The sequence below is a fragment of the Vulpes lagopus genome, chromosome 8 (assembly GCF_018345385.1).
Source record: "Vulpes lagopus strain Blue_001 chromosome 8, ASM1834538v1, whole genome shotgun sequence".
Lineage (NCBI taxonomy): Eukaryota > Metazoa > Chordata > Mammalia > Carnivora > Canidae > Vulpes > Vulpes lagopus.
The window spans coordinates 83,802,887-83,825,666 of NC_054831.1; the positions used below are offsets into that span (position 1 = coordinate 83,802,887).

The window sequence follows — 22,780 nt, forward strand, 5'->3', positions numbered from 1 at the left end:
ATTTGGTAGAACTCACCATCTGGTGAAGCCATCTGGTCCTGCACTTTGTTTTTTTGGGAATTTTTTGATGACGGATTTAGTTTTATTACTTGTACTCAGTCTGTTCAGATCTTTTAGTTATTTCTAATTCTGTTTTGGAAGATTGTATGTTTCTGGGACTTAATACATTTCTTCTAGGTTGTCCAATTTGTTTACATAAAACTTTTTGTAATAATCTCATATAATCCTTTGTATTTATTTGGTGTCAGTTATTTTGTTTCATTTCTGATTTAATTTATTTGAGTCTGCTCTCTTTCTTGAGTCCACCAAAAAGTTTATGAAGTTTGTTTATCTTTTCAAAGAACCAGCTCCTGGTTTCATTTATCTTTTCTATTGATTACTGGTTTTGTTTAGTGTGGAGACATGGTTTAAAGGAGAAGAGGACTGTGGGTCCTTGGGAGTGGAGGGAGCCATGCTTGTGGAGAAACGAGAGGGGGGCGGCGGAGAGAGAGACAGAGAGAGAGGAGAGGAAGAGGAAGAGGAAGAGGAAGAGGGGAAGGCACAAGGAGAATGTTTCCCCAAAGCCATTGGTTAATGAGAGGGGCTGAATTTCTTGAGTTCTTGGAAGCCATGGGGCTGTAAACATCAGTAAGCAGACAGTGTGGAAACAGTGATGTGAAGAGTGCCTGGAGCACACAGTGTGGAGAAAATTCACTCTTGGTTGTTTTGTTTTGAAGTATTTCACTCATTTCTGCTCCAATTTTTTTTTTTTTACTTTAGGTAAGTTTGTGCTTTGTTTTTCTTTTTCTCATTTATTTAGGTGTATGGTTAGATTGTTTATTTGAGGTTTTTCACTTTTCTTGAGGTAAACCTCTATTGCTATGAACAGTTTTTGTTGGGTAGCAAGGATTTGGGACCACGGTGTTTTGATTTTCTTTGGTCTCCATGTATTTTTTATTTCTTTTTTGATTTCTTTATATTGTTCAGTGGTATGTTGGTTAGCCTCCACATGTGTGTGCTTTTTTTCTAGTTTACTTCTTTTAACTGATTTCTAGTTTCATACTGTTGTGATCAGAAGAGATGTTTGATATAATTTCAGTCTTCTTAGGTTTATTGAGACTTGTCTTGTGGCCTGACATGCGATCTGTCCTGAAGGATATTCCACATACATTGAGAAGAATGTCTATTTTGCTCTTTTTGGACAGAACGTTCTGTATAGATTTGTTAGGTCCATATGATCTAATGTGTTGTCCAAAGCCACTGTGTCCTTATTGATTCTCTACCTGGATGGTCTGTCTCTTGAAATAAGTTGGGTCTTTATGTCACTACTATTAATGTATTACTCTTACTCTCTCTTTGTGTCTGTTAATATTTGCATTCTGCACTAAGAGCTCCTGTGCTGGGTCATTAGATACTTACAGTTGTTGGCTTCTCTCGTTAGATCCATCTCTATCACCATGTAGCCCTTCTTTGTCACTTATTATGGCGTTTGTTTCAAAGTCCATTTTGTCTGATAGAAGTATTGCTACCCAGGTTTCTTTTCACTTTCATTTGCAGTATCTTTCCCCATCCCTTTGGGCTGTACGTGTTTTCAGGTCTGAGGCAACTCTCTGGAAGGCAGCACGTAGACGGGTCTTGTTATTGTAACCTATTCAGTCACCCTGTTATCTTTTCATTGGAGCATTTAGACCATTTAAACATATGCGACGTTTTGAATAGTCGTTCCAGTCACACGGCCCAAGTATGGCAACTCTGTGGAGACGTATGGTGACAGCGTTCCCGTCCAGTACCTGCCCCTCATTGGACTTAGCCTATGACAGGTAACTACTCGCACCCAACTTGTCTTCTCCAGGTTTCTGCATGTGAATATTCTTGCTTTCATTCTAACTCAAAAGATACTGTGGCGTATCCTCCTCGTTTTCTCCCATGTCCCCGAGGGCTGACTTCTGGCAGCGTTCGTGCTCCATGTACACTGTAGCCCCACTCCTGCCAGTGGACGCGTAGCCGTGTTCCAGGCTCTTGCTGTTGTAAACAATCACGTTTTGTTTGGACAAAAAACAGTTCATTTTATATGTGAGCAAGACTATCTGATGGATAGATTTCTGGAAGCAGGATTGATGTGTCGAAAGGCAGATGCATCTATGCTTTTGACGGACTGCACAGAACCCACCGTGGTTTGGGTTTCTTTACCAGCAGCGCTTCACCAGCAGAAGGGATGGTCTTTTTTTTTTTTTTAAGATTTATTTATTTATGATAGACATAGAGAGAGAGAGAGAGAGAGAGAGAGAGAAGCAGAGACACAGGAGGAGGGAGAAGCAGGCTCCATGCAGGGAGCCTGACGTGGGACTCGATCCCGGGACTCCAGGATCACACCCTGGGCCAAAGGCAGGCGCTAAACCTTTGAGCCACCCAGGGATCCCCCAGGATTGTCTTTAATTTGCATTTCTTTCATTATAAAACTAAGGTTGAAGATTCTAAAAATATTTTAATAGACCATTTATATTTCTCTTCCCGTGAACTGTTCATGTCCCTTAAGCTACTGGGTTGTTGAACTTGCAAGAAAATTTTGTGAAAGATTTTTAAGTGGAGGGAGGGAAGATTATCAGATGCCCTGTCTAGCTCACCTACCCAAGGTCTCCCTGTCTTTTCTTGTCTTTGGGCTACTTTACAATTTATAAATTGTGGAAAACTGATAATAGTATTAATTATTCTTATCCATAGCAAATTATGTCCCATGAATTACAATTGAATATTTCCCAGTGAATAGAAATGTTTCATATCTACTTCTAAATTCAGGGGATCCCTGGGTGGCTCAGCGGTTTGGTACCTGCCTTCTTCCCAGGGCATGATCCTGGAGTACCAGGATCAAGCCCCGCATCGGGTTCCCTACATGGAGCCTGCTTCTCTCTCTGCGCCCTCCCTCTGTCTCTCAGGAATAAATAAATAAAATCTTAAAAAATAAATACATAAATAAATTCATTTCAGAATTCCTTGTTTTCTAAATATGTGGTACTTTTGGAATCCCCCTTTGAACCAATTATAACATATTCCATGTTTTCTCATTAATGAACTAAGTAAAATTGTTGATACATGTTAATTATTTTTCATTTCTTTTTTTTTTTAATTTTTATTTTTATTTATTTATGATAGTCACAGAGAGAGAGAGAGAGGCAGAGACACAGGCAGAGGGAGAAGCAGGCTCCATGCACCAGGAGCCCGATGTGGGATTCGATCACCGGGTCTCCAGGATCGCGCCCTGGGCCAAAGGCAGGCGCCAAACCGCTGCACCACCCAGGGATCCCTTATTTTTCATTTCTAATGGTGTCATGATTGTAGCTCTTTAACATTTTTTTTTTTCTTTAACATTTTAAAGACTTTTTCTTCTTGGGGTGCTTGGGTGGCTCATTGGTTAAGTGTCTGACTCTTGATTTCAGCTCAGGTCATGATCTCAGGGTCCTGGAATTGAGCCCTGTATCAGGCTCCCCACTCAGCAGAGCGTGTGCTTGAGGATTCTCTCTCCCTCTCCCTCTCCCTCTCCTTTTCCCTCTGCTCCTCCCACTGCTCCTCCCACTGCTCATGCTCTCTCTCTCTCTCTCTCTCTCTCTCTCTCTCTTTAAAATAAGTAAGTAAATATTTTAAAAATAAAAAAGGTAAAAACCTTTTCTTCCTTACTGCTGTACACTCTCAATCAAGGAGGTCAGCCCTTTGTCATGAGTTGAAAATGTTTTTTACTTTGTTACTTTCTTAAATCTGTGTTTTGTCATGCCAAATTTTTTATGTAGTTGAATTTATCAACTTTTTATGTGTTTTGGGGTTTGAGTCATGTTCAAGCACAGGACAGGGCAGCCCGGGTGACCCAGTGGCTTAGTGCCACCTTCAGCCCAGGCCCTGATCTTGGAGTCCCAGGATCGAGTCCCACATGCTCCCTGCATGGAGCCTGCTTCTCCCTCTGCCTGGGTCTCTGCCTCTCTCTCTCTCTCTCTCTCTCTCATAAATAAATAAATAAAATCTTTAAAAAAAAAAAAAAAAAGCACACATTTTTGGTCCACAGTATTTCTCCTATTTAGTTTAGGGTTTTTAAATTTTTTTATTTTTTCCCATTTTTTAGCTGAAATTTTCTGAAGTCAGCTAAGTGAGGGCCTGGAGATAGTCATTCTGCTACATAGTTTGTTGCCATTGAATAGGCACTTTCCCTAGGTACGTTGTACTAACATTACAGGACTAAGAAAGGTTTGCTTTGAAGTCTAATTGTGCTTAAACTCATTTACTAAAAAACAAACCAAGCAAACAAAACTACACAACTTATCTCTCCTAGTATACTCTCATTCTCATAGTACCCTCTTGTCCTCATCCTGCAGTACACTCTCAGGTCTTCTAGGACACTCTGGTCCTCATCGTACACTCTCGTATAGGATGGATTTTTTAATGCAAAAAAAAAAAAAAAAAGTCTTTGGAACTTGGTTGGGGATTCTACTGGGAGATGGGATAACTGGGTGATGGGCATTAAGGAGAACACGTGATGTAATAAGCACTGGGTGTTATATGTAACTGATAAATTGCTGAACATTACATCTGAAACTAATGATGTACTAAATTGAATTTAGCTAACTGAATTTAAAAAATAAATATTAAGAAGGAAATATTGGCCTTGAGCAATACATTAGATCAGATGGACCTAACAGATATATATAAGCCATCCCATCCAAAAATAGAATAGACATTCTTCTCAAGTGCACATGGAACATTCTCCAGGACAGAACACATGTTAGGTCACAAACAAAGCTCAATAAATTTAAGAAGGCTGAAATCATATCAAGCACCTTTTCCAACCACAATGGTATGAAACTAGCAGTGAACTACAAGAAGAAAACTGAAAAAAATCACATCCATGAATTCTAAAACATGCTACTAAACAGCCAGTGGGTCAACAAAGAAATCAAAGAGAAAGTTTGGTGAAGTATTTTGTGAAAGAAATATGAAAATACATTAATGAAACTAAAAGCTTGTTATTTGAAAAGATAAAGTTGATAAAACTTTAGCAAGACTCATAGAGAGAAAAAAAAGAGGGCCCAAATAAATACATTCAGAAATGAAAGAGAAGTTACAACAAATGCCACAAAATACAAAGGATCTTAAAAGACAACTATGAACAATTATATGTAAACAGACTGGACAACCTAGAAGAAATAGATAAATTCCTAGAGACATATAATTTTCATAGACTGAATCAGGAAGAAATGGAAAATCTGAACAGACTATTTCAGTTTCAGTAATGAAACTGAATCAGTAATCAAAACTCCCAACAAACAAAACTAGGGCCAGATGGCTTCACATGCAAATTCTACCAAACATTTTTTTTAATTTTTTAAAGATTTTATTTATTTATTTATTGAGACAGAGAGAGAGAGAGAGGCAGAGACACAGGCAGAGGGAGAAGCAGGCTCCACACAGGGAGCCGGATGTGGGACTCGATCCCGGATCTCCAGGATCACACCCCGGGCTGCAGGCAGCACCAAACCACTACGCCACCGGGGCTGCCCCCAAATATTTTTTTACTTCGAGTATAGTTAACATACAGTGTAACATTAGTTTCAGGTGTACGTGATTCAGCACTTCCATGCCTCATCCGGTGTTGATCATGACAAGGGCACTCCTTAATCCCCAGCGCCCATTTCAGCCATCCCCCCACCCGTCAACCCTTTGGTGACCATCAGTTCTCAGCAGCTAAGTCTGCTTCTTGCCTTGTCTTTTTCCCTTGCTCATTTGTTTTGCTTCTTAAATTCCATGTAAATTCTACTCTAAAGAATTAATACCTATTCTTCTCAAACTAATCCAAAATAATGAAGAGGAAAGAATACTTCCTGACTCATTCTACAAGGCCAGCATTATCCTGATATCTACACCAGACAAAGCCACTGCAAAAACAGAAAATTATAGGCCAGTATCCCTGATGAACATAGATGCAGAAATCCTTAGCACAATATTAGCAAATTGACTTCAACAATATATTAAAAGGATCACACACCGTGATCAAGTAAAATGTCTTCCAGGGATGCATGGATAGTTCAGTATCTGCAAATCAATCAACATGATACACCATGTAAAGGACACACAGGATAGAAATCATTATTTCAATAGGTGCAGAAAATGCATCTGACAACATAATAAAGGCCATATATGAGAGACCCACGGATAACATCATATTCAACAGTGAAAATTTGAAAGCTCTTCCTCTTGGCACTTTTATTCAACATTAGGTATCAGAAGTCTTAGCCACAGCAACTAGGCAAGAAAAGAAATAAAAGTCATCCAAGTTGGAAAGGAACAAATAAAAATCTTACTATTCACAGATGACATACTATATATTCAAAATCCTAAAGCATCCACCAAAAAACTATTAGGACTGATAGATGAGTTCAGTAAAGCTGCATGATACAAAACCAATATATAGCAATCTGTTGCATGTCTATACACTGATAATGAACTATCAGAATGAGAAATTAAGAAAACTATCCCATTTATAGTTGCATCAAAACTAATACCCAGGGATAAATCTAACCAAGGAGGTGAAAGACCTGCATGCCAAAATTAAAAATGTAGGACATTGATGAGAGAAATTGATAATGACACAGAAAAATAGAAAGATACACCATGCTCATGGATTGGAGGAATTCATATTGTTAAAATGCTCATATTGCCCAAAATAATCTACAGATTCAGTGCAAACTGTATCAAAACACCAATGGCATTTTTCGCAGAACTAGAACAAAGAATCCTAAAATTTGTATGGAAACACAAAAGATCCTGAACAACTAAAACAATCCTGAGAATAAAGAACAGAGCTGGCATCATACCAGATTTTATTATTATTTTTTAACATAAATAGATTTTAAACTATAAAACTATTGTAATTGAAACAGTGTGGTACCAGCACAGAAACAGACACACAGATCCATGTGACAGACCATGAGAGACTCAACTAAAGGAAACAAACTGAGGGTCACTGGAGGGGAGGATCAGTCAGGGATGGGGTAACTGGGGGATGGGCACATGATGAGCACTGGGTGTTGTGTGCAACTGATGAAGTATTGAAATAAATCTTTGAAACTGGGATCCCTGGGTGGCGCAGCGGTTTGGCGCCTGCCTTTGGCCCAGGGCGCGATCCTGGAGACCCGGGATCGAATCCCATGTCGGGCTCCCGGTGCATGGAGCCTGCTTCTCCTCCCTCTGCCTGTGTCTCTGCCTCTCTCTCTCTCTCTGTGACTATCATAAATAAAATAAAATTCTTTAAAAAAAATAAAATAAATCTTTGAAACTAATGATGTGCTTTATGTAGGCTATTGAATTTAAATTGAAAAACAAACAATGGAACAGAATAGAGAGCCCAAAATAAACCTATGCTTATATGTCCGTCAACAACAAGGGAGACAAGACCATGCAATGGGGAAAACTCTGTTTCTTCAACATACGGTGTTCAGAAAACTGGACCATGAGGTGAAGAATGAAATTAGACTGCTTTCTTACACCATATACAAAAATAAAGTCAAAATGGAATAAAAACTTACATGTATGACCTGAAATCATAAAATTCCCATAAGGAAGCATAGACAGTATTTGACATTGGTCTTAGTGGTATTTTTTTTAGATCTGTCTCCAGTCAAGATGAACAGAAGCAAAAATAAATGAGTGGGACGATGTCAAACTAAAAGCTTTTGCACAGCGAGGGAAACCATCAAAAAAAAAAAAAGGCAAGCTACTGAATGGGAGAAAATATTCTCAAATGATCCAATAAAGGGTTAACATATCTAGTAAAGGGTTAACATCTAAAATGTACAAAGGGGATCCCTGGGTGGCGCAGCGGGTTTGGCGCCTGCCTTTGGCCCAGGGCGCGATCCTGGAGACCCAGGATCGAATCCCACATCAGGCTCCCGGTGCATGGAGCCTGCTTCTCCCTCTGCCTATGTCTTTGCCTCTCTTTCTCCCTGTGACTATCATAAATAAATAAAAAATTAAAAAAAAAAAAAAAAATGTACAAAGCACTGAGACAACTCAACATAAAAGATGTGACTAAAAAATGGGCACCGGAGCTGAATAGAGAATATTTCAAAGAATTCTGATCTTTGATATTTCCTTTCTTCTAAATTTGAGTCTCACTTGTTCTTTTTTTACCTCTTTGAGGTGTATTTATTTGAGGTGTTTGTTTTCTTCATACACATCCGTTGGCGTAAGCTTCCCTTTTGCAGCATTCCATCAGTTTTGTATTACTTCCATTTTCATTTGTTTCCAAATAATCTGTAATTTCCTTTTGATTTCTTCTTTGACCCATGGGTTGTTCCAGACTATGTTATGTAGTTTGCAGGTATTCATAGGTTTTCTCACTTTCTCCTTGATTTTTCGCTTCACAACATTGTGGTTGGAAAAGATACTTGTTACGATTTGTCTTCAATTTGCCAACACTGTTCACATGGTCTATCCCGAGCATGTTCCATGTGCACTTGAGGAGAACGTGTATTTTGCTTCTGTTGAGGGAAGGTCTTAAATGTGTTTTAGGTCCATGTGGTCCAGTGTGTCTGGTTGAAGTGTAACGTGCCCCGGGTAATCTCCCATCTGAATGATCTGTCAGTTGCTGGAAGTAAGACACTAAGTCCCCCTACTTTTACTGCACTATTTTTCACTTCAGATGTGTTACTACTTGCTTAATGATGTAGGTGCTGCAATGTCAAGTGCGTATATATTGACCCCTTGATGTACTGACCGTCATGGCCTCTCGTTACCATTTCTTGCCTAGCGTTTCTCGTGGGACTGAAGTATACCTACCCCTGTGTTCTGGTTTCCGCGTGTATGGAGTATCATTTTCCATCCCTTCACCTTGAGCCTGTGTGTGTCTTCAGACCTGAAGTTGATTTTTTGTAGGAAGCATATGGTTGGGTCTTGTGCTTCTATCTTCCAGCTGCTTTGTACCTTTCGATTGGTCAATTCAACCTGTTTACCTTCAGAGTTGCCATTGAGCTGTAAGAACTGACCAGTGCCATCGTGCTCTCTTCCCATTGTTTCTTTTCACGGGCTTAGTCTGCCTTTGTGAATTTGAGATTTTCTGTGGTGATATCCCATGTTTCCTTTTCGTTACTTTTGTCCATCTACTGCAGTTCTTGCTTTGTGGGTCTCAGGAGGCTCCCATACACCATCGCATGGGTAAAACAGGCCACTTTTTAGCTGATGCTACTTTGATCAGGTACAAAAGCTTCACTTTTCACTCTTCCCTTTAAATTATTTTGCCATTACCTCTTTTTATATTATGTACTCAGCAACAAATGATAGTAAGTACAACTAGTTTTAATATTCTTGTCTTTTTGCCTTTACAGTTAAATGGCTAACACACCATCTTATTACAGAATTAGAGTTTCTTAAGTCTGACTCTATATTTTCCTGTTTTTTTAATTTTTTTAAATTTTTATTCATTTAGGATAGTCACAGAGAGAGAGAGAGGCAGAGACACAGGCGAAGGGAGAAGCAGGCTCCATGCACCGGGAGCCCGACGTGGGATTCGATCCCGGGTCTCCAGGATTGCGCCCTGGGCCAAAGGCAGGCACCAAACCGCTGCACCACCCAGGGATCCCCATTTTCCTGTTTTTATGTCATAAGTAGTGTCTTCAGCTCCAAAGAAACCCTTTTAGCATTTCTTGTAAGGCAGGTGGTGAGGACCTGCTTTTGTTGGGAAGATTTTCATTTCTCCTTTATATCTGAAGGGGCACTTAGCAGACAGAGCATTCTTCACTGGCTGGCAGTTTCTTCTTTCAACCCTTTGTAGATGTCATCACACTCTCATTTCTGGCCCATAGGGTTTCTGCTGAGATACCCACTGAGAGCCTATAAGGATTCCTTTGGGGGTTATAACCTTTTTGCCCCGTGGCTGCTTTTAGAATTCTTTATGTTACATTTTTGACAGTTTCATGATAACGTGTCTTCAAGATGTTCTTTGTGTATGGAGATAGGAGGGTGATCATTTAGCTTCATGAACTTGGATGTCCAGTTCTCTCCTTGGGTTTGGGAAGTTCTCAGCTATCACTTCTTCAAATAAAATTTCCTGCCCCTTCCTCCCTTGCTCTCCTTCTGGAACCCCAGTTCTTGTAGTTGTTCTTCTGATTGAATCCCATAGTTCACATAGGTTTTCTTCAGTCTTCTTTGTTCTCCACTAATTGGGTTATTTCAAAATTCTTTAACCTCTAACTCACTGTGTTCCATTTGTTCTGCTGGAGATGTACTCTATTGCAGCTCTCATTTCATGTGTGGAGTTCTTCAATGCCACAATTTCTATTTGGTCCTTTTTATAATTTCTCGCTCCTTGGTAAATATCTTATTTTGAACCTGTATTTTTTTTTTCATTTCACTGACAGGTCTTCCTGAGTTTTCCTGCCCTTTGGGATTCTTCAAAAGAGCTAATTTTTAATTATTTATTAACTAGGTCACCAAATTCCATGCTTTTAAGCTTAATTATTAGAGAATTATCTTTGGATGGTGATGCTTTTAATTTTTTTTCATGTTTCTAGTATTTCTGCATTGCTGTTCTTGCATTTAAAGTGGAGACACCTCCTTAAATCTGTTAGCTGTCTTCTGTACTCTGGTTGTTGCTGTTGTTAACCGGGTCATCTCTGCCTTTGGATGGGTACGCCTAATTCCACTCTTCTTGTTCCCCCTGCGGCAGGATTCTTAAGCTTTGTCTTCTTTGGTTCTTCCGATTCAGTTGACTGGCTACTGGAAGCCTCTCCCCTGCTTTCCAGAAGGTAGTGCCATGTTTGCGGGTTCTCCCTTGCACAGGTCCTGGCTCTTTCCTGACCTCAGAGTGTACTCTCACTGCTGCCCTCAGGATGAGGAGCAGCCGCAGGGCAGGGGGTTGTGTGGATTTTGCTCCGGGGAATCAGGGATGCCCTGTGCCTGGTGCTCCCAGAGGGTGCTGGTGGACTTCTTGTGGAGCACAGTCATCGGGAACTGCATCTGCTCACCACCCTCTGATTTCTTCTCTGAGTCGGGCCTCTCCTCCTCCTGCCAGTCACAGAGGCCCCACTTCGGGGCCCGCGGGTTCTACAGTTGCATCCTGCACCACTGGGGTGGCCGGGGTCTCCTGACTGCTCTTCTCTCCTGCGCAGAGGTCACTGCAGCTGCCCGTCAGCCCTGTGCAGTCTTTCCTTGAGGATGCAAAGCTGAGAACCAAACTGCTGTCAGGGCTCCTGGATTCCTACAGTTTGTTTTCTGTGGGTATCTGCTCAGCTCAGCACTCTCCAGGTGTTCTCCTAACGTGGCAGGAAAGGTTGGGGCAGGTTCTTTGGGGAGGTGTGTCTGCCCGTCTCCACGTGCACCAGCAGACAAGGCTCTTCTGGGTGCTGGAGCCCACAGCAACCACAAAGGCACTGCGGTTGGTGGATTGTCTGAGCCTTGTTGAGCACCTCACCACCACGATGCAAACGTCACTCGTGTTCCTCTTCTTGTCCTAAACATGATGCCCGTTTTTCTTCTTCCCATTCATGAACCAACTTCTCAAGGGCAGTGTTCTCTAAGCTTCACCTCTCGCGTCATCGCCTCCTAGGCAGTCACTGTGCAGGATCTTGGTTGGTCTCTGGTGCCAGGACTCCTCCCCTCCTGTCCTCTGCCTTCCTTAAACATCAAATCTCTCATTACTTTGAAGAAAAATAATGTCTGTAACCCTTAACCCGGTAGACCTCTTTGGCAAAGACATTTTATCTTAAGTCTGCCTGATTATGTGCTCAGCATCTAACACAGATGCTGGAGATCCAGCATTTGTTAGCTGGATGAACAAATCAGTATTTGCACTGTCTTCTGCGCTCCCTTAGCATCCCACCCCTTCGGCTATACTCCATCCTGGTCCTGGAAGATAGGGACTAGTAGTTGTAAGACTTTACTAAGGCGCATACGGTCTTCCAGGGGTTGACGCTAGGGACGTGGTTCTCAACTTGGGCAGATCTGGGCCTCTGTTTTCTCTCCAGTGGGAGATCAGAGTCTATCAGCTCAAATTCTGGCAAAAACGGAGTTTTCATGTCAGCTGCTAGGTTATCAAGTAGGCCCCCCAAATACACATTTCCTGAGTAAACGCTGCCTACGGGTAAGGCAGTGGTGGGCGCCACTTGTCAAGGCAAAGGTTTTCTTGAGCCTGCTCTGTCCATCCTGGTCAGTCATCGGCCACATGTGAAGGAAACATGGCTAGTCAGATGGAGACGGTGGAAAGCCTAAAACACACAACTGGATTTCGAAGACTTTGTGCAAAATAAGCACGTTAAAGAGTTCATTAACTGGCCTATTAAATATTGAAACATTTTGGATACATTAAATGAAGATGTGACTCTTAGAAAACTAGACATTTAAACTTACCTATGTGCCCGACACTATAGGTTTCCATCCAAGAGCATTATTTTGTGGTAGTTTCGCGAATGTCCCTGCCTGTCACTGTGACCCCTGGCCAGCAGAACCAACATCACCTGGAAGATGATGAGAAATGGCACAATGCCAGCTCCACCGACCCCAGACTTACCGGGCCAGACTCTGCGTTTTAGTTAAGAGTCCCAGGTGATCTCTGTGTACGTGGGTCAGAGAGGGTCTACTTCAGGTCACAGAAGACCCATGGATCGGGGATTCCTAACCTAAGGGACCTGGATCCTCCTGGGGTGTGAGGAGCCTACAGATTGGCCCTGGAAATCTGCGAAATACTACAGTTTTATTATGCAGCTTATTTTCAAACATAAGTGGCTCTTCGTGAATGGATGGCCCTGTCACCAACACTTGGGAAGTTGTGAGCAGTGCAGATGCTGGGTGTGGAACCCAACAAATTTCCAGCCAGTTCTCCTGTGATCCTGACGTCAGCAGTGGGAGAACCACGGAACCAGGTACCGACGAGGGCTAAGCCATCACTGTGTGATGATCTGGAGGGTGACGCCGGCCTTTATGGGATGACTTTGATGCAAGACAGTGTTCGGGCTAGCATAAGGGTTCAGAAAATGGGCTTTGTAGTCAGACCTGAATTTTTCAAGAAACAGCGAAAGTACATTCAGTCTTTTTGAGGACTGGTGAAAGTCCACTCAAATGTTTAAGTGATGAAGACCCTGCCTCCACAGAAAGGTGATGAAGTCACCAATGGTAACTTCGGTACAGGGCCACCAGGTGATCTGGCTGTGTGTGGTTTGGCATAGGGGAATGGGTGAAACCAACAATTTATTAAAGCCAGTTTTTTTAAATACATTTATTAACCAATGTTAACACATTAAATGAATCTATATATTGCTAGTCAGAGCAGCTTACAAAATGCCAGAATGCATCATAGAACTGGACAGCCACGATGAGTAATTACAATGTGCATAGTGGCTAAGCTCAACACCTTGATATAGCTTTATGATTTGCAGAAAATTTTTAATAATGATTCCTAAAACAATCAGTTGTAATTTTACCTAAAACTTTTACAAAACCAGGCCACAATCTCTTTTTTTTAATTTGTTTTTTTTTTTTTTTAAACACACAGTTTTCACGCTGTAGTAACTTGGAAATGTGCAACCGTGTCAACGGAGACAAAAAGCCAAAGTAACACGAATCTTACTTTCATGCAGCTATCAGTTAAATAGTACATACTCTGGAATGATTTTACACCAAAAATATTTCCACAAGAACTTGCTCTCATAGGGGTGGATCGAAGTTTTAAAACTTGAAAAACAATCAGAGAAGGTAAGTGTTCTTGGTTACCGAGACCGCGGGCCCCGCGAAGTCGCGACAGATCACAGGCAGTGGGGAGGGAGCAGGACGCCCAGTTGCTAACTCAGGCTTGGTGCGGAGCGGGCTGCGGGCAGCAGCTTGTCAATTAACTTGTGTCACCACCTCAACAGCATCAGGCCTGGATGGAGGATTATTTCACAGAAGACTTAGTTACATTTTCATCTTTAGAGTGACCCTGACAAACCTGGAGAAAACTTTTTAAAAGGTTTTCCTCCTGATTCTTTCACTTCCATGGTGTGTAATTGCTTTAATAAATATCAAAGGTCTAAATAAATATTTACAAATTATTTCTCTAACCTTTAAAAATAACTAAATGATAAATGGGAATTTGACTTGGTCTAAGATCAGTCTCTGAAAAAAACATAAATGGTGAGATTTAAAAAAAAAAGTAATTTAAGTTTTCCTGGCTGTATTCCATATATCTATGTATAAAAAATCATTATTCAACTATCGATCCATTCCTATTGGTAATGCTTCTTAATCCAGACATTCCGCAAAATACAGACTTTTTACAAATCACGGCATCTTTAATACAAGAAAATTAACATGCATTATTCTTCATTCTGTGTACAGTGATGGAGTTCATTAGTAGGCAATGACCCATTACTACAAACATAACGGCCTCTGTGAAACTTAAGTGCTTTCTTTCCTTTTAGTATTAATTTACAATATACGAGGTGACACCAGATAATAGGCAATCAGATGATACTTGGGGAGGGAAGGGAAGCATTAAAGAAATTTGTATGCCTCATCTATAATTTCATGGATGGATAAAGGTAGTTTTTGGCTTTTTATTTTTTATCTTGTTACAAGCACTCATGTTAGGACGAAGATGAAATGTGCAAACTTTAAAATTTAAATATTCATTTTTCTCTAAGATCCAGCTCAGTAAAAGATTACCCCAGTTCCCTGCAATTTTAAACTACAAGATCAAAGCTAATAATTTGTTATAAAAGTTATATATTGAAAAGAAATAATGAAAAACACAATTGGGAAATATTTAAGAAAAAATATGCAGGTCTAGCACCTGCTGTGTCAACCCTGTTCCCTAAATTCAATCATATACCCACTGGCATAACCAACAGATAATGCCTTTAAACAGTGACTTAAGCTGAACAAAACCAGCTCAACAAGGTTAGGAAATAAATTTCACATCAAGGTAGTATGTTTTATTTCTGAAACAGTTCTGTAGTTCTTACACTCAGATCTATTTTACACGTTTCTTTGTGAAACTCACTTGTATTCACCTGTGGTTTTTTTTAAAGATCTGTTGTTTAAAGGTTAAAATCTCTGTAAAACCTAAAAATGTTTTAAAATTTGCTGAAAATGCAACAAATTCTCAATTAAAATTTATTTAAAATAATACCCTCCACTGATGTTACTTTTACCCCCTGAAAAACTCTGGAGGAGCATTAACAAAAGATTTAAACTACTGTGCAAAATTTCTTCACGAAAAGTGTTTAAAGGCTGGTGCAAAATGGGAAGCAAATTCTAAACAATTTTGGCTTCTTGGAAACAAAAACTGCTGTGTCTGCGAAGAGTACTCGTCGGTGCTTCTCCGGAAGACCCGCCTTCATCTTTTCCGGCGACAGGTGCGCTTATGCTCAGCGTGCCAGTGCTCCTGCTGGCACTTGATGGAGCAGTACGAGGTGTTCCAGCAGCAGTGGTACATAGCCTCCTCCTCACAGTTGTAGCACTGCAGGTGAGAAATCAGGGCCGTGTTTAAACGGGGGGAGTGGCTCAAAGTGAACACTTTGGAAGCTCAGCTTTTAAAGATCTCTGTGGCTCAGCCTTCAGCCACTGTCACCAGGAAGATGATGGTGTGTTTTATGCACCAAGCTGAACAGTGGGTAACAATGGGGCAGCCGCAGCATTTAGTCCCCAGGGAACATGAGCTTACCTGGCACACCAACTTCTCACCTCTACTGCTCATTCCCATCAGCATACAGATGTGCAGAGAGAGGATTCTGGAAAGATGACAGGGCGGAGGCACTACAAATCTCTCCCCATGTGGAAAATAACTGCCTTGGTAGAATCTGTCTTGGGTAACTACTTTGGAACTCTGCAGTCTGCTGAAGGCTCCCAACTTCCCAGGGGAAGTAGTGGAAAGTAAATTCTGATTAATTCTGGTCAATTTCAGCTCTTAGCACTGCAGCAAGTGCCTCCTACATCCAGCTGCACGGTGGCAGCTGTGTATATGCAAAACTGCATATAAGGAGAAGTTTAGGAAGTGTGCATGCCCAAGGAGAGGCTCAGAGAAGACCTAAGAAGTCCTTAAGTTTATGCCTCAGACGGATTCTCAGCACAAAGACAGCCTACAAAACCCAGCAAACCTGAAAAGGGGAGAAAACAGTTCTAGAGTTACCATAAAATTAGATTCAAATGTCCAGTAGTATTCAGCTTCAACAACAAAAAAAAATGAAGGTATATAAAGAAAGAAATAGCACTTAAAGAAAATAGCTGTCCCTGAAAAGGACCTACTAGCAGAGCTATTAAACAAAGACTTTAATAGCTGTTTTAAAGATGCTCAAAGAACTAAACAGATGTGAAGGAAGTTAATGAGGTGTGAACAAAGTGGAAATACCATTAAAAGAACACCAAAAAGAAAATCTGGAGCTGAAAAGTCCCGTTAACTGAAACAGTGATCTCTAAAGACAAATCTGAGCAGAAGCTAGGACAACAGAAACTAACACGGGCAAAGACAGAAGAAGAGTGAGCAGAACCTGAGGGACTGGGGGGACACTGTTCAGTGTACCAAGATGCGTGTTCTGGGAGTCTCAGCAGGAGGAGAGAGGACAGGGTAGAGATCATGTGAGGAGATAATGGCTGAAAACTTCTCAATCTGATAGACGATGTGAAAGTAAATATCAAGACATGTTATCTCCAAACTTTTGAAAGCCCAAGTTACAAGAGCATCTACCACATGCAAAGGATCCTCAAAATGTTACCACCAGCTTTGTCATCAGAAACTCTGGAGGCCAGAAGACAGTGGGCTGATATATTTCAAGTGCCAAAAGAGAAATACTGTCCATGCAGAATCCTATATTCGGCAAAACTGTCCTTCTAAAATTCCCAGATATAAAAAAGCTGAGGGAACTTGTGACCTGCCCTGCAAGAAATGATCAGGGGAGTCCTACAAGGTCCTCCAAAAGAACACTAACCAATACTTCAAAGCCGTTAAGAAAAACAATAAAGATTATAGTAAAGATGACAGCAGAGATTAAAAACAGAAAATCTGTGAAATCCAAAATTGGTTTTTTGTCAATTTTATTGATCTTTTCAATCTTTTAGCTAAAAGGCAGAGGACTCAAATTACTAAAATCAGAAATTAAAGTGGGGACCTTATTACTGATTCTACAGAAATATGAAGGACTGTGAGTCTCATCAACTATTCCACATTAGAAAACTGAATAGAGATGCCTGGGTGGCTCAGTTGGTTAAGTGTCTGCCTTCAGCTCAGGTCATGATCTCAGGGTCCTGGGATTGAGCCCCTTGTCAGGCTACCTTCTCAGAGGGGTGTCTGCTTCTCTGCCTCTGCCCCATCCCCTGCTCGTGCTCTGTCAAATAAAATCTTAAAAAAAAAAAAAAAAAAAAAAAAAACCTGATTAAACTAGATAGGACCCACCCACAGAGTCAGTGCAATCTCTATCAAAACCTCCATGAAACTTTTTTCAGATATAGCAAACCCATCCTAAGATTCATGTGGAACCTCAACAGATCCCAAATAGCCCAAATAATCCCCAAAACAAAAAGAAACTGGATGACTCACACTTCGTTTCAAACCTACTACCCGAAGCCGAAGCTACAGTCACCAAGCCACGTGGCCCCGGCATAAAGACAGACACGCACACTAAGGGAGAGGGGCGAGGGCCCAGAGAGAAATCCTCACACAGACACTGAAAGGACTTTTGACAAGAGCGCCAAGACCTCCCCATGGGGAACCAACGGTCTTTCCAACAGACCAAGCTGGGAAAACTGCATCTCCACATGCAGAGGAGGAGGCTGCACCCGCACCTAACGGCACACACAGAAACTAACCCAAAATGGACCAAAGACCCAAATGTAAGGCCTACGGCGCTACGACCCTTAGAACAAAACAAAGGACAAAAGCTTCACAACACTGGATCTGGCGATGATTTCTTGTTGTGACCAAGAAAATAAAGTGGCCTTCACAAAAACTCTGAAATTTTTGTGTGTCAGGAGACACTGTCTACAGAGTAGAAAGGCAACCCGCAGTCTGAGAAAGGGATCTATCTATAAAGCATACATCTGATAGCAATTAATACCCAGAATAGACACACAACTTCTGGAACCAACGAACCACCAGACTCAAAAACGGGCCTAGAAGTAGAACAGACACGTCTCCCAAGATACAAGAATGGCCAATGAGCACAAGAGAAGATGCTCAACGTCACTGATCATCAGGGAAACACAAATCAAAACCACAGCGAGGTGCCACCTCACACTTGTCAGGACGGCTAGAAGCCAGAAGGCAGGAAACAACAGGCACTGGCGAGGCTGTGGACAAAGGGGAGCCCTCGTGCATGGCTGGTGGGAACGCAAGCTGGTGCAGCAAGTGTGGGAGACAGCAGGTGGGGGCTCCTCCAGAAAATGGCCAGAGCTACCCTAGGGCCCTGCAACTCCACTTCCGGGTGTAGACCCCAAGCAACTGGAAGCATGGGCTCAGAGAGCTCTGTCCACCCACGCTCATGCCAGCATCAGTCACAGGGGCAGAACCACGGGAGCAACCCAAGTACCCGTGGACGAACAGATGGGTAACAGGAGGCCGTGTACACCACACTCCGTGCGGTGGAATACTACCCGGCCTTAGGAGGAAGGAAATCTTCCTTCTGCCACAACAGGAATGAACCTTGAGGACATTGTGCTGAGTCCAACAGCCAGCTGCAAAAAGACAAATATGTACGATCACACATGAGGAGATACAAAGAATGGTCAGAACTGTAAAGACAAAGCAGGATGGTGACGTAGAGGCAGAGTTTGAGTCTTACAAGAAGGAAGAGTTGTAGTAATCGCCGCACAACAGCACATGAGTGTATTTACCACCATTGATGTGTACACTTAAAATTTACCATCTTCACCACTACTATGTTTATTTTAGCATAGTTTTAAAAACCTAGGCCTCACATCTCCTTTGATCTACCACCCTCATTTTTCTACTGCCCTTCACAAACTCTGAGAGAGAACTGCCTGAACTTCCTATTTCCAATTATCCTCTTCTCTTTTCTTTCTTTTCTTTTCTTTCTTTCTCTTTTTCAGCTTTCTCCTTTCTTTCTTTCTTTCTTTCTTTCTTTCTTTCTTTCTTTCTTTCTTTCTTTCTTTCTTTCTTTCTCTTTCTTTCTTTTCTCTTTTCTTTTCTTTTCTTTTCTTTTCTTTTCTTTTCTTTTCTTTCTCTCTTCTCTCTCTCTCTTTCTTTCTTAATTGTATTAGCCAACCTTAGTTTCAGGCATAGAGGTCAGTGACTCACTGGTTGCATGTAAAACCCAGGGCTCATCCCGTCACGTGCCCTCCTTCATGCCCCTCACCCAGTCACCTCATCCCCCAACCCTCTCCCCTCCAGGGACCCTGTTTGTTTCCTAGAGTTAGGAGTCTCTTGTGGTTTCTCTCCCTTTTTGCTTTAGTCTTACTTTACTGGTGCCTGGGGATGGGGACACCTACAGTCTACAGGGGGGCTAGCCCCGCCTGGCTAACCTTGCCCCCAGGAAGTTTTTGGTCCAAATGTTAACAGTACTGAGGTTGAAAACTGGTCTACACCAGGGTGAAGAATCCACATAGCATTGGACTATCTGGACATGGGGAAAGTAAACACGACCATTTCAAGCTAAGTTAGCAGAAGAAAAGTGGGATCTCAGACACTCACAGTGAGGACGAACAGGTACCAGGGAGCGAGAGAGGGCTGCACTTGGATGTCATCCAGCACTTGGACACAGGCCCAGACAAGTATGTATAGGCAGGAATTTTGGCTGGCGGTCAGAGTCCTGGGTATTAGGACCAGGGAGAAAGCCTACAGCTAAAACCCTAGCCTCTAACTTTCTTCGTTACTGGGTATGTTGTGCTTTCTTATCAATATTAATCTTTTGAGATGTCTTATAATCTTATTGCAATTTCAGTAAAGTTGGACACAGCTGGAATGAGTCCTGAGTTTCAATCTTGTGCTAATTACTCATGTGAGTTTGGACCAAGCTTTTTAGCTTCCATCTCTGTTTCCTCATCTTTAAATGGTTAATTTTAAGTAGCACCATCCTTTCTCCCAAGTATCCTGACATTTACTTATGCGTTCACTCATTCATTCCCCATCTCTCTGTTTCTCATTTGTAGCTTGTCTTACATCCATTTTCCAGCATCTGTCATATACCTGTGTACTTTCTGTCCTAAGATTTGATTAAAATAGTTTTAAATCTTTTCCATCTTACTGGAAATGACATGATGAGTAGAGTGTTTTTAGTCACTCCACTTAATCTCATAAGTTTCAAATTCCTCATCTAAAAAAATGCATATAAATGGAAGTAGCTCCCTTTTTGCTATAAAAAGAGATGTACAGATCAAGGGAAGAGAACAGAGTCAAGAAATAAATCCGCACCTATAGGGCCAATTACTTTACGACTAAGGAGGCAAGAATACACAATGGGTAAATGCAGTCTCCTCAATTGGTGGCTGGGAAAAGTGGACACTCACAGCAGGATGAAACTAGAACACTTTTGTAGCCCAAACACTGGTTAACTCAAAATGGACTAAAGAAGTGAATGTAAGACCTGAAAACATAAACTCCTTGACATTGGTCTTGAAGAGGATTTTTCTGGATTTGACACCAAAAGAAAACTACACAAGTGGGAAGACATCAAACTAATAGCTTCTGCCCAGCAAAGGAAATAATAAAATGAAAATGCAGCCTATGGAGTGAGAGAAGAGATTTACAAATCCTGTATATGGTATATGTGGTTCATATAAATAAACAATTCTTAACAACTCAGTAGAAAAAGACAACTACCTAATTTTTAAAAATGTGCAAAGGGCCTGCAAAGATCTTTCTGCAAAGACATGCAGACACATGAAAAGATGCTCAATATCACTCATCACCACGGAAATGCAAGTCAAACCCACAATGAGATCCCACCTCACACCAGTGAGAGTGGCTAGGATCAACAAGACAGGAAACAGCAGGTGTTGGCGAGGATGGAAAGAAAGAGGAACCCTCTTGCACTGTGGGGAGGACTGCAAATTGGTGCAGCTACTGTGGAAACCAGTATGGAGGGTCCTCAAGAAGTTAAAAATAGAGCTACCCTCCGACCCCCACAATCTCCCTACTGGGTATCTGCCCAAAGTAAGTGAAATTGGGATGCTGCAAAGACGTGAGCAGCCCCACACTCACTGCCGCACGTGCAGCAAAGCACGGCCTCCGCGTCCACCAGGGCACGGGTGAAGAAAGATGATGATGAGTGGAGTACTGTCTGTTCCCGAGAAAGAAGGAAACCCTGGCGCCGCAACAAGCTGGAGACACGCAGAGTGTCAGCAGTGATGGGCGCCGCAGGGCGGTACTGACGTGGGGGACGAGGCAGGGAAGCAGGCCCACCACCAGGGCTTCAGCAGTCTCACGGCTGGGGAATGCTGGACGAGCAGCGTTCCCATTCCCTATTACAGCCTTCTCCTCTCATTTCTTTGATTCCTCAGTAACCTTATAAGTCTAGGGCCCACTTTCTAGCTTTCTCTTATCTTTGCATGAGACAGAATGACAGGGTGCCGGGGCCTGGTGCGGGGGATTATCTGGAGTACACCTTAATTCCCGTCTAGTGGTATTTATCTCGTTACTTATCTGCTTTTCCTATCAAGTTCTGAATTAGACGCTAAGTTCCCTTTTCTTTCTCTATCACGGTATTTGTAGTGGTCACTTTCCTGAGGGAACACCTACTGGACGTGGAAAGACCTGCTTCAGAAAAGGTAGTCTGGATCCCATGAAGACTCACAAATGTTTCCCCCAACAGTTAGCTGAGATGTGGTCCGAGCTCCCAATCTAGGGAAGAGCCGCCAACAGGACACTGTGAGAAAGGAACGGTGTGTCAGATTCTACGTAGAGTCAGAGGCCCATGAGACGTCACCATCGAATAGTAAATCGAGTGAAAAGACTAACATATAAACGCTGTGCAGCATGATCTGAAAATCCTTAATTTGCTGTCGCGACTGCTGACACCAGGTTCCAGAGACTGAGCCCTGGCCATGAGGAGTCAGCAGGCCAACCTCAGGGGATGGCGCGTGCATGGATGTGGTCCCGTAAATCAGACACAGTAACTACACGTCTGAGGGTTCACAGACTCAGTGAAGTAATCCTGAGTGGTACTCAGTACGGGGGACCTGGAGCTCACCGGGGAGAGGACTTCTAGTAAAAATATAAAACCCATCTAGAAAAAATATAAAACCCACCCACATTTGAGCTTACTTCAGGTATAAACTTGGCATAACCACGTAGGTCTCTCTGAGGTGACTTGCATCGCAGACCATTTCGCCATCGTGACACTGGGTGGAACATGTTCACGGGTCATACTCTGAGAACAAACCGTACTTACCCACTGCTTCTTCTTGGTCTGAGAAATCAGTTGTTTGTGCTGTGTTGCTAGCTTCTTGATTTCTTCTACAAATTCTTCTTTACACTTCTCCTTTACTTGCTTACATTTCCTGTCCATTTCACCCTGCATATTGGCTACAGCTTTATTTACAGCTTGACGCTTCTCTTCCTCCATTTCGGAGCGCAGCTGGAATGAGAACATTAGCTCGTGACTGGCCCGCCCACGATGCACACACCTCACTCCACAGTTTCTATGGAAAGGGGGGACCCCCCTCCCTGTGTTTCATCGAGAGCAGTACATGTCTTAGGTGAAGGAAAACAAGGTTTACTAGCAATCAAAAGTTATAAAAGGTATTATATGATGGTTCTAGTTTTAAAAAGGAGCTGCCTGGCTGATGCCCAAGAGAAGCTGCTAACGCACTACGGGAGCGCTCCCGTCACGCTCAGGGTTCTCCG

The 22,780-nt window shown here is 42.1% G+C and overlaps 1 protein-coding gene across 10 annotated transcripts in view; it reads right to left on the bottom strand.

Moving 5' to 3' along the window:
• Positions 1–13,423: 13,423 nt before the first annotated feature.
• Positions 13,424–22,780, bottom strand: part of ZMYND11 (zinc finger MYND-type containing 11) — a 129,176-nt gene continuing 119,819 nt past the window's right edge. For 9 of the 10 annotated variants that reach the window (XM_041765558.1, XM_041765560.1, XM_041765554.1 and 6 more), the window contains 2 exons: positions 22,326–22,511; positions 13,424–15,445 (listed from right to left, as the gene is read on the bottom strand). In XM_041765558.1, coding sequence (XP_041621492.1) covers positions 15,323–15,445; positions 22,326–22,511 — 309 coding nt within the window. In that variant the 3' untranslated portion in view covers positions 13,424–15,322. Of the gene's footprint in view, positions 15,446–21,728; positions 21,801–22,325; positions 22,512–22,780 lie in introns of all 10 variants that reach the window. The other variant, XM_041765561.1, reaches the window with a different exon arrangement.